General features: G+C 39.9%; 1 protein-coding gene across 1 annotated transcript; it reads left to right on the top strand.

Annotated features, from left to right (window-relative positions):
- Positions 1-244: 244 nt before the first annotated feature.
- Positions 245-7,158, top strand: anxa4 (annexin A4). Its single transcript, XM_084036058.1, has 13 exons — positions 245-384; positions 1,640-1,688; positions 2,223-2,310; positions 2,941-3,035; positions 3,859-3,972; positions 4,449-4,539; positions 4,976-5,055; positions 5,468-5,524; positions 5,609-5,702; positions 6,018-6,113; positions 6,303-6,361; positions 6,507-6,629; positions 6,923-7,158. Exons 2-13 carry the CDS (start codon positions 1,680-1,682, stop codon positions 6,974-6,976), a joined length of 960 nt encoding a protein of 319 aa, XP_083892184.1. The 5' UTR covers positions 245-384; positions 1,640-1,679; the 3' UTR covers positions 6,977-7,158.
- The last annotated feature ends 9,259 nt before the right edge of the window (positions 7,159-16,417 follow it).

The following is a 16,417-nucleotide window of genomic DNA, read 5'->3' as shown; positions in this document are numbered from 1 at the left end:
TAGCCTACAATTAAAAACTGTGAAGCTTGAACCAAATCATTTTCTGTCAACTGACTAATTAATCAAGTCGTTCCAGCCCTACTTTCACGTGGGTTGCTTGATGTAATAATAAATCATATGTTATAGCTATTGTATGTTGTGTGTGCGAGCGGTGAAGCATCAAAATCTGTCACATACTCATAGCTAAGTGGAAAGTACAATACTTTTCTATAAAAGGCTGTTTGTAGTGCCGGCAGTCCATGAACGCAACGCGGAAGGAGTGTTCTGTGCATGAAAAGGGTGGGACGTGAAGGCAGCTGTATGTTATAAAGGTGTAGTTCTCCGCTACGTTGACGCTTTAACCTCCTGTCGGGCTTCACACGGAGTAATTCGTCTTCAGCACAGGTAAGCTGTCGTCCAGGACCAGCTTGGTCCTGGTTCCAGGTGTTTCGTGGGGCTTGATCCGGCAAAGCAGGGCTTTAGACCGAGGCGGTTCCTCCGTCTGCAGGGTGTTGCCGACCAACTTCGTGCCAAGTTAATAGTTCGTTGCTCCGCTTCCTGAATCTCTTTGGATCACGCGACTTTCCCGCTATAATTAACCTAATGAAGCTGTCATGAACTATACTTAAGTTTATTTGTACGGTTTTTAGAGAATGGGCTTCATTTTTGGAAACATTATTGTAGGGTAAAGCCTGTTCAGTCTTTGCTTTTAACGTAGGGTAGAGTGGATTAACCTCTCCTGCTGTTGCCCAATTGTCAGTGAACTCGCTGACAACTTAAAATAAAATAAACACTATTCACTTGTTGTGATCCAGTAAATAATTAACTTCAGATGAATCCCCACAAACTGTTGCATCCAGGATGCTTATCCCGGGTATAGCATTGGCAGGTTAATTTAAATGACATTCAAGCTTTGAGATATGTAATAAACACATTTACACAACTAATGTGAATACACCGATGTGGTTAATAACAATCATTGTGTTTGTTCAGAAGAGGATTTCATAACACGCTGTGAGCCACTTTGTATTTATTTACACCTGTGGTCCACACACATGGTGTTGAGTGTTTCCTGCCCTGTATTTACATCATAAACTACTACCAGGTGTGGCTGTTGACCCAGCAGAGCTCCAGGCCACTATGTTTGATGAGTAAACGTCTTCACTGATCCCGGGACCGGCTCTTGGTTTAGTCTGAATCTTTCATTGTGCCCGTGTGTAAATGGGAAGTCTTGTCAATGTAAAACCTTAGGATTATGCACACGCACTTTCTCATCAACTAAATTGGTAATCTCAATAGGTTTTTAACTAAATGGCTTTTGACAGATATATGATAAGTAACCGGGAGGGTAAGTAGATCCCCAGGTATGAGTGTAACAGTAATTACAGGTGTGTCCAAACAAACGCCGGTTAAGTGAGATAAGCTGCTCCTCCTGGGACGCCGGCACAGACGTGGGACACAGGAGAGCCCCTGACCAAACATGTGTGACGGAAACCCTCTTTGAGATGATGAACCGCATACAATATTGATCAGAGGTCAATGGGGGTCACGTCTGAACCGGTTTACTGCCCCTAAAAGCTGATTTTGCTCTTTATTCCTTCTTTTTGTGTTGTAAACGGATCCTGGTGGCAAATATCTTAATGCGTTTATTCTTTTGTAGCTTTCTGACCTCCAGTTTGGGAATCCTCACTCTTCCTACGATGGCAGCGGTAAGTCCATCCCTTAGCTGCTGTCACACCTGTGCAGAACAAACAGTCATCATAATAATAATCAACCACATTTACATATATTTGCATCACCCGTAGAGATTGTGTTCACTGGTCTTTGGATGATTTTATTGTGCTTCGTTTTGAATAGGGCTGGGCCACAGAAAAATATTGCCATTTTCACATTTTATTATAATTCTATGATAATGATGTGGTAATGTTGTATTTCATGAATGCCATAGCAACCGGTGTTAAAAATCTTAGCTGTTGTTAAAAAAATGTTTGTTACTCAATATGGACACGAAATGTGTTTTGAAATCAAGAGTCAATATTAATTTAAAAGTTCAACCTTAATGTTAAACTTAATTCCACTGTGCAGTTCAATGCATTTGCCAGCATTTTGGAGGATTTAATAAACATTAAGTCATAAATTAAACACATTTTTGAGCAAAAAGGGGACTTTAAGCTTTGTGTCTGCTTATTTTATTGATGTTTAATAGATAACACTTTGGCATTTTCCCCCCCAATTATGATCAGATTGGAAACCGTGGAGTAGTGACTGAGGCGGCTGGTTTTAATGCAGAGACCGATGCCCAGACTCTTAGAGGAGCCATGAAAGGAACCGGTGAGTGATCCAGCCACTTTATCCAGACACCATCATTAGTTAAAGATATGTTTGACTGTGTCATTAAGGCTAAGCCTCCATTTCCGTCTCTCTCCTTCTCTCCAGGAAAGTTTAAAAACTAAATTCAGTACGTTACCATGGCAGCTTTAAGGTTTCTATTTCCATAGCTCATTTCGGCCTTTGCCTCCTTGACCTTTGCCTCACCTCTTGTTGTAAAGCTTCCTCTTCACTCCTAATATGGAGGAAAGATGAATCGTCACTCTACTGATCAAGCAGGAAGTCTTAGTAAACTAGTAAACTCAGTCTTGGTTGCAGGTTTGCACCACTCAAACTGCTACACCCTAACAAACATTCTGGAGCACACAACAATGCCATTTCTTTCACCGGCAGCCAATTTAGAGCGTGGCATGTTGACGCTGATTAGGTTTGCCGATATAATTATCTTCCCCTGACTCTAGTTTGCGCACCGTTGAAAACAAATGGTTTCTCTGTTGATGGCAACAAACAACAAACAAACTGGGAGAATCTCCAGGGCTGCAGTGCTGGTGCCTGATTCTACGTCCTACACGTCGGGGCTGCTCTCAAATTGTGTTAATGTTATATGATTCTATAGTGTCCCATTTCTTGCAGGCACTGATGAGGCAGCTATCATCCAGGTCCTAGCACACCGCACTATTGCCCAGAGGCAGCGCATCAAAGAGGCCTACAAACAATCGGTGGGGAAGGTGAGCATTGTCACTGAGCTGTACTCAAAGGCAGCGAACAAACATGCGCTTTTCAACATAAGTCGACATGCATGAAGCAGGCAGCAGCAATGGATGTGCTGTCTATTTGCCTCTTATTCCATTGTGCACACCCTCATCCCTCTTTCACAGTGCTGATAATGTGCAAGTTAACTATTAACTTTAAAGCAGAAGTGATTACCCGCTGTAAACGAACACCAGGACAAAGAAGTTCTTCTCCTCCGTGGGAAAGGAACAGTCTCCCTTCCATAAAATAATAACCCTGAACCCACAGAGGCCTGCTTCCCACTGACTGTCCCTTTGTTTCACGTGTATGTGGATCAATATAGTAACTGAAAGGGAAGTCGGATGTTTATTTTATTGACAAAATGAGATGATAACCAGCCCACTGTGTGCAGTGTCCGGTAAGAGGTCGATAAAGTCATCTGAAAGTTCCAGTGAAGGAGCTGCAGGACAGAAAAAGCAAAGATTGTTAGAGGAATCCTCGCAGGCAGAAAGAGTGAGTCATGTCGCACATGGCAACGCCCGCGTGTGGAACACACAGAGGAGTTGTGTTGAACAGCTTTCCGAAGCGGAGTCCAGAAACCACGCCCTCTAGTGGGGACACGTGTCCTGCTGCTGGAATGTGTGAAGTCATGTCTCACGTCCACGCTGGCAGCACAAAACCCCAACATCCAAGATTTACAAAATAATCTAAGATTATAAGATTTAATCCCAGACGCCCCTCGTGATTCAATTATTGAAGTATAGGAAAGGACTGGTGTGCTGTTTTCCTGTTAATCCATCTGCTCCCATCCTCCTGCAGGACCTGGCTGATGATCTGTCCTCAGAGCTGAGTGGGAACTTCGAAAGTGTCGTTCTAGGTCTGCTGATGTTGGCGCCTGTGTACGACGCCTTCGAGCTGAGAAGTGCAATGAAGGTCAGAGTTCAGAACAAGACTGTGTAATGTCCAGAGCCTAATTTAACGTATTATTCTCAGCCGTAGAGCTTCATTGTGGTCCAAAAACACATTGTTGCACTAAGTCACACATTCTGTCATGAAAGTGAACCTGAGCACTCAATCTCACATACAGCTTTTTGAGTCTGTAAATGCTAATCACTGCATCAAATGACTATTAATCCTCGACTGAAAATAGTAAATACACAATTTACTACTGTTTGGGTAATATTTGCTAAATAATACAGTGCCCATCCATTTTAAGGAAATTATTAAGCCTTTTTTTTTTTAAAGCAACAGTTTGCAATGGTGACATGTCTTTAATATGTGTAGGAACAAATGGGCTTGGGGCTGAGAGTCAGACGGAGTAGGGAGGGACATTTTATGGTATTTGTTGACCGTAACAAAAAATGTAGAATATTACCAAAACGTCTTACCCCATGTCCATTCATCAACAGGGGGCTGGAACCGAAGAGGCCTGTCTCGTCGATATTCTGGCTTCAAGGACGAATGCTGAAATAAAAACCATCAATGCGTTCTACAAGAAAGGCAAGTGTGTAATTTCTAACTGAATAGAATTTATGACATGAGGTGTGTCTTGGTGTCTCCTGGTTCCTAAAGGTTTCGAACGATATCCGATATTGTGTATCAGTGACCGAGCCTCTGTTCTTCATATGGCGATGCAACGAAATCTGTCATTAGAAAACAGTGGACGGCATCAATTATTCATAAAAGCTATTGATGCTATGTGGCGGTTCATCGTTTGCTTATTTGTTCCACTGTGGTTGCAATGACAGTAGACAGCTAGTAGTTTTCAAATTTCTTTCAATGTGCATCACTTATTTTTTTGGGGGTGTTTTGTTTTGTTAGCACAATTGCGTCACTACACAATGTAACTATATGTTTTTGCTCCATAGTCATTCAAATTGAACAGGTATTTGATTCCATGGTCTGTATTTTCAATTCTTTTCCCTTTTCATGGCAGAATATGGAAAGGATTTGGAAGACGCTGTGTGCGGAGACACCTCAGGGATGTTTCAGAGGGTTCTGGTCTCTTTACTGACGGTGAGCAAACGTCAGCCAAATACCTCTCCAGGCTTGTGCAAATGTGATAGTTTTAATGGCATATTATTAGAGATCAGTGATATTTAATTAAACAAAATGCAGCTGAAGTAAAAACAAAGTAAAGCTTCTTAAAGTAGAGTATTCAGCATTCACTTCTTTGCTGGAAAACTTCCGCATTTCGTGACATCAATATCCTTTTCACTAGAGTTCACAATGGAAGTAAAATGATATTCTTTGGAGACACAAGATGGCTTATAAAATGTCATGAGGAAGTTGGGGTGAAAACCTCATTGTTTTGAATAGAGGAAGCAGAAGTCACTTCTGCGTCATAAAAACAAATTTCTCCATTTTTCAATCTTGTGTAATCCTACATGTTTTTTCTCATACGCTGCTGCCTCTCCTGTTTTTTCAGGCTGGACGGGATGAAAGCGACAGAGTGGACGATGCCCAGGCTGCTCTGGACGCAAAGGCAAGGAATCGGGTTCTCTAGATGAAAGTACATGTTTCAATTGTGACTCATTTTTTGTTTGTTTTAAACATTTGTGATTTACAGGAAATCTTCGAGGCTGGCGAGGCTCGATGGGGCACGGACGAGGTTAAATTCCTCACGGTGCTTTGTGTGAGGAACCAAAAGCATCTGCTGCGAGGTAGTTTTACAGCATATTCACAAACATCATGTTATAATCTACACACTTAATATCCGTGTGCAAATACTACCTTTTACTTAAACTGGCTATGGAATAAAACTGCCCCAAAAGGGTCAGTTAAAATCCACAAATGCTCGCTCTCTTTAGGACAATACACCCACTAACATCTGGCTTTTGCCTTGGGAATTTGCAATCGTCTATCATTCCATTGTGCAAACGTGATGTTGAATGTGACACCGCAGGGAAAATAGCCCAGTGCAACATGTGTTTGATAATGAAAATGAGTGTGCGACGGTCAATGTTTTCTGTCTTCAGTGTTCGACGAGTATCAGAAGATTTCTGGGAGAGACATTGAGGACAGCATTAAGAGGGAGATGTCTGGCTGTCTGGAGGACGTCTTTCTGGCCATTGGTCTGTTTCTTCTATAACACGCTCCATCAAATAGACATCTATTACCATTCACAAAGATTTGACCATGTGGGTCAAGGTGGAAGTAGCTTTAAAACACTTCGCTTATACACACTTACTGACCGGAGTGTATTGTTTTGAAGTTGTGAGAGTATGGAACCTCATGACCTGGGATTTGTTTTTGCTTTATAGTGAAATGCATAAGGAACAAGCCGGCCTTCTTTGCAGAGCGATTATACAAATCGATGAAGGTAAATATTTCATGCTTATAATGGGGCTACTGTACTAAAATGTGATGTCATAAAAAGAAATGTATATATAGTACATAGATACACTGGCCATAAAAAAAAGCAGACTGATGTTACAATAATATAAACGATGTCCATCTCTCGTCAGGGGCTGGGGACTACAGATAGTATCCTCATGAGAATAATGGTGGCAAGGGCAGAGATTGACATGTTGGACATTAAGGCGCAGTTCCTGAAGATGTATGGCAAGACTCTCCACTCTTTCATCAAGGTGAGGCTCTAAAAACTAAGAGGTGATAAATACTCAAAAGCTCTGCAATGCATTAGCTGTGATATTAGAATAATAGCAATTCTGATTAAATGAATTGGCTTAATGTAGTTTTGAACTGTGAATGCAATCCCCCTCCCATTTAATTATATTAGCTAAAGTCATATAATTTGTATTATTATCTGTTTTTTGTTGGTAATGTGAGTAAGAATATCAGTGTTTGGCTTCATGAGACTAATTAGTTATTCACCACACTGGTACTTTGATGTCTCATAGACCTTTCTCTTACTGTGTAGGGTGACACATCTGGTGACTACCGCAAAATCATGCTGGAGCTGTGCGGAGAGTAAAAATAAACATCATCACAACATTAAGCTCACTTTATCCACGTGATGGGCTTTTATTCTGTGCATGTCTTCCTGTATCTTGCCTTCTCTTCTTCAATGGCCTTCACATTTCACTGACTGTGGCTTCTTTTACGTTTGTATCTTTATACCAATTAAACCAAAGACCAGTGACCTCTTACACATAAGTCTGTTCTCGTTATTGATCCCATGTTAAGGGTTAATTAATGGTATTGGAGATGTTTATGCTTCTCACATCTCTAAGAACATAAAAGATTACTGTTATTGGCCTCCAGCTCCCGGTCTTGTTACAGCCCAACATTTTCATCATTGTCCAGTCACCGAAGTCCATTTGTTTAATTGGTAGCAATTACTCATTTGTTGAGTCAGCCCCTCGTCATTTGACTCAATTACATTAACAGTATGCTAGCTTGATTTGGGAGGCAGTAAAGTGTGTTCTAATCAAGTTAAGGAGAATGTCCCATAGCTCATACATCAGGGCAATACACCTGGGAAATAATGTGCTGTGGCTGTACTCAAGGTGATCACTAGGTGGAACCAAACTAACTTCGCAGTCAGAAGCAGCTGGGAGCCCAGCAGTGCAGGAGAATGTATAAGCATCCTTTGTTTCCATCCATCCCTCATCTGTAACCACTTATCCTGTTTAGCGTTGGAGAGGGGCAGCAGCTGATCCCAGCTGGGATAAGATCAAGGCTGATTGAGAAAAATGCAGCGCTCGATGTCAATGTTTTTAGTTGCAAAATATGATTCATCTACTATCGTTTCTCAGTAAAACTCATGTAGAATGTTCTTTCACTGTCCTTGGGCAACAGGAGTCTGACTCATCTCTTTACCCTGGCATGTGCTGCATACAGAGTTTGATACAGAACCCGTTAACCACCAATTTACAGCAAAACACTCCAATCACTCTGAGGAGCCAACAGGGAGAAGAAACATCACTACACCAGAACGGTTTCTCGCCAGTCACCGTATCAGACAGCCAGAACGACTGCATCCATTTACGTCTTCCTCTGAGGGGCTGCCACCCTCTGTGGCTATCTGCTAAAAGCCCCATTTAGTCATTTCAGAGTGTTCGGAGGTTTTCAAGGAAAAAATTGAAAACACCGTCCCAGTGGTACACTTTTGTGTGAGGTTTTTGTAATTATATCATCAGGTGCAGCAACAACAGATGCTGTTGTGCAAATGTGAAATATGGCATAATAACGGGAATAGTATTGGAATATCATTTGAATGAAATGCTCGCAGGTTTCTGTTTTATGATGTTCAATATAAATCCATTTTACGAGCCTTCAGTTAATTTAATTCGTGGCATGAGATCTATTCATTAGACAAAAATAGTCTTTAATTTCATTGTGTCGAATACATGATCGAATGAAAGAAAACACTTAAAATTACCACGTTAAAAAGTATTTCAACAGGACGCCCAGAGAAAGTACTTAATCAGCTATTCTTGATAATAATGTGAAGACAGCATCACAGCCCGAATGGTAAGGGTTTTATTTTATATGTCTGTACACTCTCTCTGATTAAAAATAACAAGTTGTTCTGAGGTTTGAAGCGTGCAGGAAATCGTTAATGAATTTAGAAAAGTGTCATCAGACGTGATAAACAAGTGAGACAAAGTGGATACACCCAACAAGAACATGAACACTTCACGACTGAAGAAATGTACTGAACACAAGGTCACACAGGATGTTTGTTCATATCCAACGTCACAGCATTATGAATATCTATTAATAACCCTTATAGGAAGGATACTGCAAATATTACCATGGGAACAGACGTAACAAGCCTGGTCACAGCAGCCATCCAAATGCACATGGTACACTTGACCCTCTGGCTGGTAAGAGGAGCATAACAGATGACACTTAGTGTTGTTAATGTCAAGTCAAAGGGATGCAACTGACGCTCCAACCCTGGTGTGTGACTTGGAGAAAGAAAGCGCTGTCAGATTGAGAGGCCATTATGACTAATTTCATTTAAGCCAATTAAGCAAAGACACTTGTTTATTTGAGTCTTTAAATGTCTCCTATATTCATTACAATCTAACATAAGACTGTGCCGTATTTGCATATTTAAACACAAAATGGCAAAAGTTGCAGTTTCGACGGTTAAAATTGTTTACATTTTGCAACAGTTTCATGCATTCTCATTCCTTCAAATATTGTAGAATGTTTGTGGGGCCAAGCAAACCCTATAAGAATCAAAGCCTTCCATATATGTGATCAAATTAAAATATGTATTATTATTTATATTCTATACAGGAGGGAACATGATTGGCATTTTAGATGCGTTTCCCATGAGATATTAAGTTTTTATAATGACTTTGGTGCTGTCAACATTACTGTTGATGCTCAAGAAGTTATAGTTATCCGGTTCTGAATTTTAAGAGTGGCTGACACAAAAAAATGTAAACTTCAACATTTATGTATTGCAATTAATATTGTCATCGCAAGATTTAACTTATTTTTTTTTAACTATACATTTTTTAACTATAAATATTACAATCATCAGTTTCCATACTCACTCAGAAACAAAAGCATGCACTCAGGACGCTCTTAGTTAGCTAATTAGCAACAGTCAACATGTGGCTATGGTGGTTGTGTCAGTTTAGTAGAATTAGTGTGTGAAAACAGCTCCAAACACGTGGCTTGTTCTCACGTTTTAATGGGTTAGACACTGATATACAACTCCTGGCTCTTAACTTTGATGACCAGCGGTAAATTAACAGATTGTCAAGAACAATCATTGCTTAATATTCCTGGATTTCATATGCTTCTCTTGCTCTCCATCTAAGGATCATCAAAAAAGAAAAAGGACCCGAGAGGTTCAAAGGTTCCCCAAAACGGAGGATATTTCAACATCTTGCCAAATAACATATTTCTCCATAGTATGCCGATGCAAACGTAACACACCGGCAATAATTCAACCAGATCATATTTTGGGACACATGTTAGTTCATGTAAATGCATATCAAAGAAACAATCTTTATCCTTGACAAAATCCTATATCGCCCATCCCTAATGTTTACAGTTACGCAAACCATGGATGTCCTGTTGTGTCCAACTTAGTTGTGGTTAGGACATATGTTAATAGTTATCTGTGTGGACAAACTCAAACTTACTCCACAGGAGGTAATCATGCATATAGCCATCCAGTTATGGGCTTAAAACTCCCCTGCATTCAGACATACCCTTATTTCACATGAATCAGACATTAAATACATAACCACAGTGATTGGCTGCAATAGTTAAGAATATTTATTACACAACCAGGTGATTCACATCTCTAAAACTAAATTTATCACATAAAATATGTATATATAATCCAATGTAGTGGTTTGCTACTACCACAACATTGGCGCGCTTGTTGGAGCTCATTTGAAACTGTCAAGCAATCTATTGTCTGTACTCACCGTTGCTAGGAGCTCAAAGCCTCCGTCCAGCGGTGGCGGCCGGTGCTCTCTCGGGTTGCTATGGCCGGTGCTCTCTCGGGTTGCTATGGCAAGCAGTTACGAGTCCCGAGTCTCTCCTTCAGCAGCACCAGACACAAACTCTAATCTATCTTTAGCTGGTCGTGTGGTACACATGTCTCGGTGTCCACACATACTCAGAAACTTGATTGGAAAAAGTTTATCTCGCCCCAGCGAGAGAGGGCGCTAGCTAGCGTTAGCCAATTAGCAACAGGTCACCTGCGCTGCGGCTGTGGCGGTTTGCCAGTTAAGCATAATTACTGGATGAAAACAGCTCCACACACGCGGCTAACTCTCCCGTTTCAACAGGTTACGCACTTATATAAAACGGTTTATTATTAACATGTAGCAACCAGCATTTCTATTGCTCTCAATTTGTTTCTCACTAAGAAGAACTCATCAGACTCACCGGGGAACATACTGTGATGCTGATTGGCTAATAACAAATTGACACCTTCTTCTTCTATTGGTGATTTGTGTCGGTTGGAAACCATCGTTATGGCACATTACCGCCACCAATTGGTAATGCGTGTGGATTATCATTCACTAACTTCAATAATAACGAAAGGAATACAGGAATATACATTGAAATAAAGACACATATAAATATATATAATATTATATAATATATATATATATATATATATATATATATATATATATATATATATATATATATATATATATATAATATATATATATATATATATATATATATATATATATATATATATATATATATATAATATATATATACTGAATTAAACATGTTACAATACGTTATCATTCATGAATTAGATTCTCTCTATCAAATCTGTTCCCTTAAGATTAACACTTCCCCCCCCCCAAAACTTCGCTTTAAGAGATCACATAAATCTTATCAGTTCAGACAGCAAAGCACAACACGTTCCAAAGTTTCTCTTCCGATTTCGAATAACGTACTGTCTAATTGAGTATACAATATATGTTATACGATGTATATCTTATATCTAATCCCATCATTTGAATTATATATAGTGTTTGCTGCATCTCTATTAAACATCTGGTCTGCTCTCTGAATTACTGTACTTCAAGCTCAATAATAAACTCCTTATCTTTGTTCCTTTAACATAGCAGCGTGAGATCTACAATAGCGTCAGAAAGTAGGGTTGTATTACTGAGAGTGGCACCATTAGACTAATGTCTATTTCTAGTTCTTGTGGCTCAATTATTCATCTAAAACCTTGTCCTTCTCTTCTCTCTTTTAAGGGTTGTGTTGTGTTGGATGATGTTCATTATGTCCTTTTAAATGAACCCTGTAATTTAAAGATAGCTGTATTCTCCATAATTCAAGTGGCATTCCTCTAAATTCTTATTGTAATGGTTGTTTTCTGGTATTGAATATTATTTGATATCTGAAATCTTGTTTGTTTGAGAGCCAGATTAAATTCTGCCTTTGTAAATGGTATATTTGTTAAATCATTGGCACCTTCATCTTGCTGTAACATTTCCTTAGCCTCAGTTATTGTAGCTTCCCTTCCTCTTCATCATCCTCATGAATATTATTACATCTGTTAACTTCAACACAAGCTTTCGGCAACATCTCTGTTTTCTCCTCATTCGTCACAGCCTATTCATTCTTTTTATCAGTCCCCAGCAAATTATAAAATGTTATCAAAACCCTCCTTTTTTCTCTTTTTCTTCCCATTAGCCTGTGACCTCTTTTTCACATTTAATAAGACTCTGAAGGTCGTGATTTCATTTTAATATTTTAAATTCTTTATTCCTCATTTGTAAATGGGGTGGACAAAACATTAGAAAAACCTCTCAAGATAATGCAATCGAGTTCAACGCCAGTGCACACTACAACCACAATAAAAGGGCATTCAGACTATTCAGAAAAGAACATCCATCAAGTCATCAGGGGGGGAGTGCATACGGGAGACGGAAAAACAACCAGGAAGATAATGTCAGATGGAGGATGGGCTTTTGTTCTAATCACAGGGGACAGCAGAAAACAAAGACAAGTCCTGAGTCAGTAGTATTCCCAGAAATGAACACATGAATCCGTTTTCTCACATTAATTTGTTTCAATACGTAAGTCCTGGTGAACCACTACTGCTGCTGGATTCAAGCTGGGGAACATTAAAAGTCAAAGCCATTGAAAAGCAGGTGTTAACCTTCACCACCGACAGCAGCAGCAACTCTACAGGTGAATGTGAGAAATGATGAGCCAAGGGCAAGATGTCTTCGACAATGATTATGAAAACATGCGTGGGATGATGAGCATAAACACAAGTGAGAAAGGTGAACAAGCTTTTTTTCCCTCCACATAAGGCCAGCCAGAGTGTTCTTGTTGTGTTATGTTCAGTGCAGAGTACAGTGAGAACATTATGTCTAACGCGTGTAAACAAAGACACATGAAGCTCAGACTTCACATTTAGAGCAAAGTAACAAACAGCTCTTGTGTTGTAAACCAAAGTTTTTTCAGTAGAAACTATTATAATACTTTCCTGTCGTGTCCATCAGAGCCTGAGGGGAAAACTACAAATATAAAATATAATCAGTTGGAATTAATCATCATTGAAATCAGCAGAGGGCCTTGGGTGAATAGTGGCAGGATAGCCTTTAGCAATACAGAGCGATGAAAAGCTGTCATCAACTTGAGAGGTTTACTGACATTAGTACACAAGACATTAATGATGGATCAGTTCTATTCATGTCTGCCGGTAAGTTATGACAGTTTGACAGTGAGATAGCACGCACAGCACCAGGACCCGAAACCTGAAGCAGCTAAATGGAATCCAGCCATCAGGGATTGGAAGTGTGAAGGCAAAAGACTAGACGGGGCTGCTGGTGATCCCAGTTATGGCACATCACTTTAAGAGCGCTTTAATCCTGCAGTATCTTTTTGGCCACTTGAGGGCAGCAGAAGCTGTCGAAGCGTTGCACATCCAGCGCAGCAACAGCGTTTATTTGGCACTGGAACTCTCCTCTTAGCTCGGTCTTTGGTTTAAACTCACTCCAGGGGAAATATGGGGCTCTTTTGCTGCCAAATGCTAAATGTGCCTGTGATGACATGCTGCCTGAGCAGGTTGCTAAGGTCGGGTTTTAGAGCTTTTATTTCCTGAAAACAGCTACGGGGGAGGGGGAACTGCAGAGTTGAGTGATAATTAAATAAATGAATAAAACACATTTTGCATACAAACAGTGAAATGGTCTATTGTTTATAGAAATACATTTTGTTAACAGCAATGTAAAGGACGTTGTGTCTTCACTTTAAGGGGCACTTTAATCATTTTAAAGTGGGCTAGTTACAAAATGGAAATTTAAGGGAGATTTAATAGGCTTCAATTCTAACTGCGTAGGCAAACTTTGATATTCTCTCAGTGTTTTAGGCTTCAGTGGAGGGAGGAAAAAAAGTAATGCCATCACCACAAGTACAGCAGCTACCTCATCCACTGAGAATTTCTTCCCCTCTTCAGAGTTAATTGTGATTGAGACGACTGATCTACAGATATGGATGCTGCTCTGAGAGCATTCATGAAGAGTAATCAGCTTTGTGGAAGACGAAACAGACCACTTTAAAAAGGGCCAAGTTTAGCTCCTGCATTCGAGAATTATGATTGCGATTATAATAATATATAATTGCCAGTATTATGTTATCTATATATTATTTCAAGTGCTGCGCCATTATTCAGTGTCTTCCTCCTCCATAATGATCTGTACTTTAATCTGATCATATGTTTTTGAGGTAATTTCTACAAAGCCCTTCATTTCCCTAACTTCCCTTACTCAACTCAGGCAATCACAAAATCCATTTTAAGGGTGCATTTCTTCATAATACCTCGGAGAAAATAACTCATACAATCTCATGCTCATAATTTACACAAACAAACATCAAAATGCTTATCATGCTTGACGGCTGCAGAACTATGCACAATCAGTAGCAGGTCAGTGACACGGGCAGGTAGAGGGGAGTTCCAAAGGAAACTTAAGATGACAGATGGGAATTTAAAAGGCATGGAGATTGGAGCGACAGCCATTACTGTTGAAACATTCTTTGCTTTGAAATTGCAACTCATTTTATGTAAATGAGACCCCGTCAGCAGCTCAGATTCTGTCCTTGTTTGTAGAACAAGGACATCAAGGACACAAGGAAGTCATCTTCAGATGCAGACTGCAATACTTCATACGTTAAATCAGTGAAGCGCACCTTTAATATGGATCTTCACAAGATACCATATAGATTTTTCTTTTTTTGTCCTTATTGGTATTCTTGGTATTCCTTCCACAAGTCAGCCGCCACATACAGTGCTTCTACAACAGTGTTGCTCAGTGAGACACTCTCAAATGTTGTTATTTTAAAGTACAAATGACAGTGGAGCCTAGTGGGGCCCCTGGCAGTAGGTGGTCCATCTCTTTGATTATTGATCTCTTAATTGGCATTGGCTTTAAGTGGGAAACACTCCCTCTAATGCCACTAACTCCATCTGGTTTGTGTGTCGCTGCCTTTCCGGATAGAAGCATTTCACTGGTAGCTAAATGTGTTGCTTAGTAATCAAGCCGCTCTCAGATAACAGATCTCCCATGAACAGATCAATAATCACAGCTACTGTCATTATTGACAGTCCATCAGTCCTCACCGCCAACTAATCAGTTCAAGATCAAACGTCATCGTCAAGTCCAACCCAGACATTAATCTTTTTCGGGGGCCTCTGCCATCTTATTGGCTTCCTGTCGTTTCCACAGACATCTCCCTCTCCCTCTCCCTCCCTCCCTCTCTAAAAAAGCAGCAGCTTCAGCTCACTCCCTGTGGAGAAGCACACAAGAAACGTCCACTCTTCACTCTCACACTCTCAACTCATCTTTACACCGAGACACGCCGCGACAGGTGAGCTGCTCTGTCATTTCCTTTATCTGCATTTATATGAAAGGTTGTTCGGTGTTCCTTCAAATGTCAAAAGTCACACTGCTTATGAATGTTTGGATGCAATCCAGACACATTTGTTATGGCTCGTTTATGTATTTACACACACTGGATTATATTAGAAAATGCCATGTGTGTTGAGAGATATATTGGTAGGTGCTTAAAGCATGTGCCAGAGCTACAACATATCTAGATTTGGACTTTGCAAATAATGTGGGAAATTAAAGTAAAAGAGTAAAGCTTTGATTTTTTATTGACATTCAAATAATTGAGGACCATGAACACGTCTACATCTCAAAGGACTAAAACAAGGGATAACACAAATATGTTGTGCAAATTGGTACCTACAGACATGCAGTTGGAGACATGTTTAGAGGTAGCATTAAGGGGTTTGGTGCCCTTGCTCAACGGCACCTCGGCAGTGACCAGGAGGTGAACTTGCACCTCTCCAGCTATCCGTCCACTCCGTACTTGATTCGTGTGGCAACCCTCCTGTTCCCTGAGCTGCTGCCGCCCCATTTGATATTATCATAAAATGGAAGTACTAATTTTGCTTATGAAGCTGAATATTCTGCAGTTATGATCTTTTGAACTGGATTTACGACAGAATTGTTCCACTGGCAAATAGCAGGTGTATTAGATATAAGTCATTCATGCATGAAAGATATTCTCTAGACAGAATCTCTAATTATTTTTCAGTGAAATCGCTGTTCATAAAGTGATATGTCTTTTTATCTGCTGTGGCATAAATTAATTTAGGAAAAACTCCCATGATCCTCAGTCTCATGCTCATCAGCTGTAACACGAATAGCTACAACAATCACGCTGCATTTGAAACTTAGGCAAATAAAAACAAAACAAACGGTGATGAAATTATGCACAAAGCATAGAAACCAGATTAGCAAAGAGACCCTAAAGAAAGTAGTAGAAAGTAGACCCTCACCAACGCTAAATTAATGACTGATTTAAAAAAGCCAAAGCTTAAAAAAAGCCCTTCAAGATGAATCCTGAGAAAAAACAATCACACATTCTAAACAATCTGCTT

The sequence above is a fragment of the Eutrigla gurnardus genome (genome assembly GCF_963514095.1).
Source record: "Eutrigla gurnardus genome assembly, chromosome: 19".
Lineage (NCBI taxonomy): Eukaryota > Metazoa > Chordata > Actinopteri > Perciformes > Triglidae > Eutrigla > Eutrigla gurnardus.
Note: the sequence above shows the minus strand (reverse complement) of the source record. Positions and strands in the feature narration are given on the sequence as shown.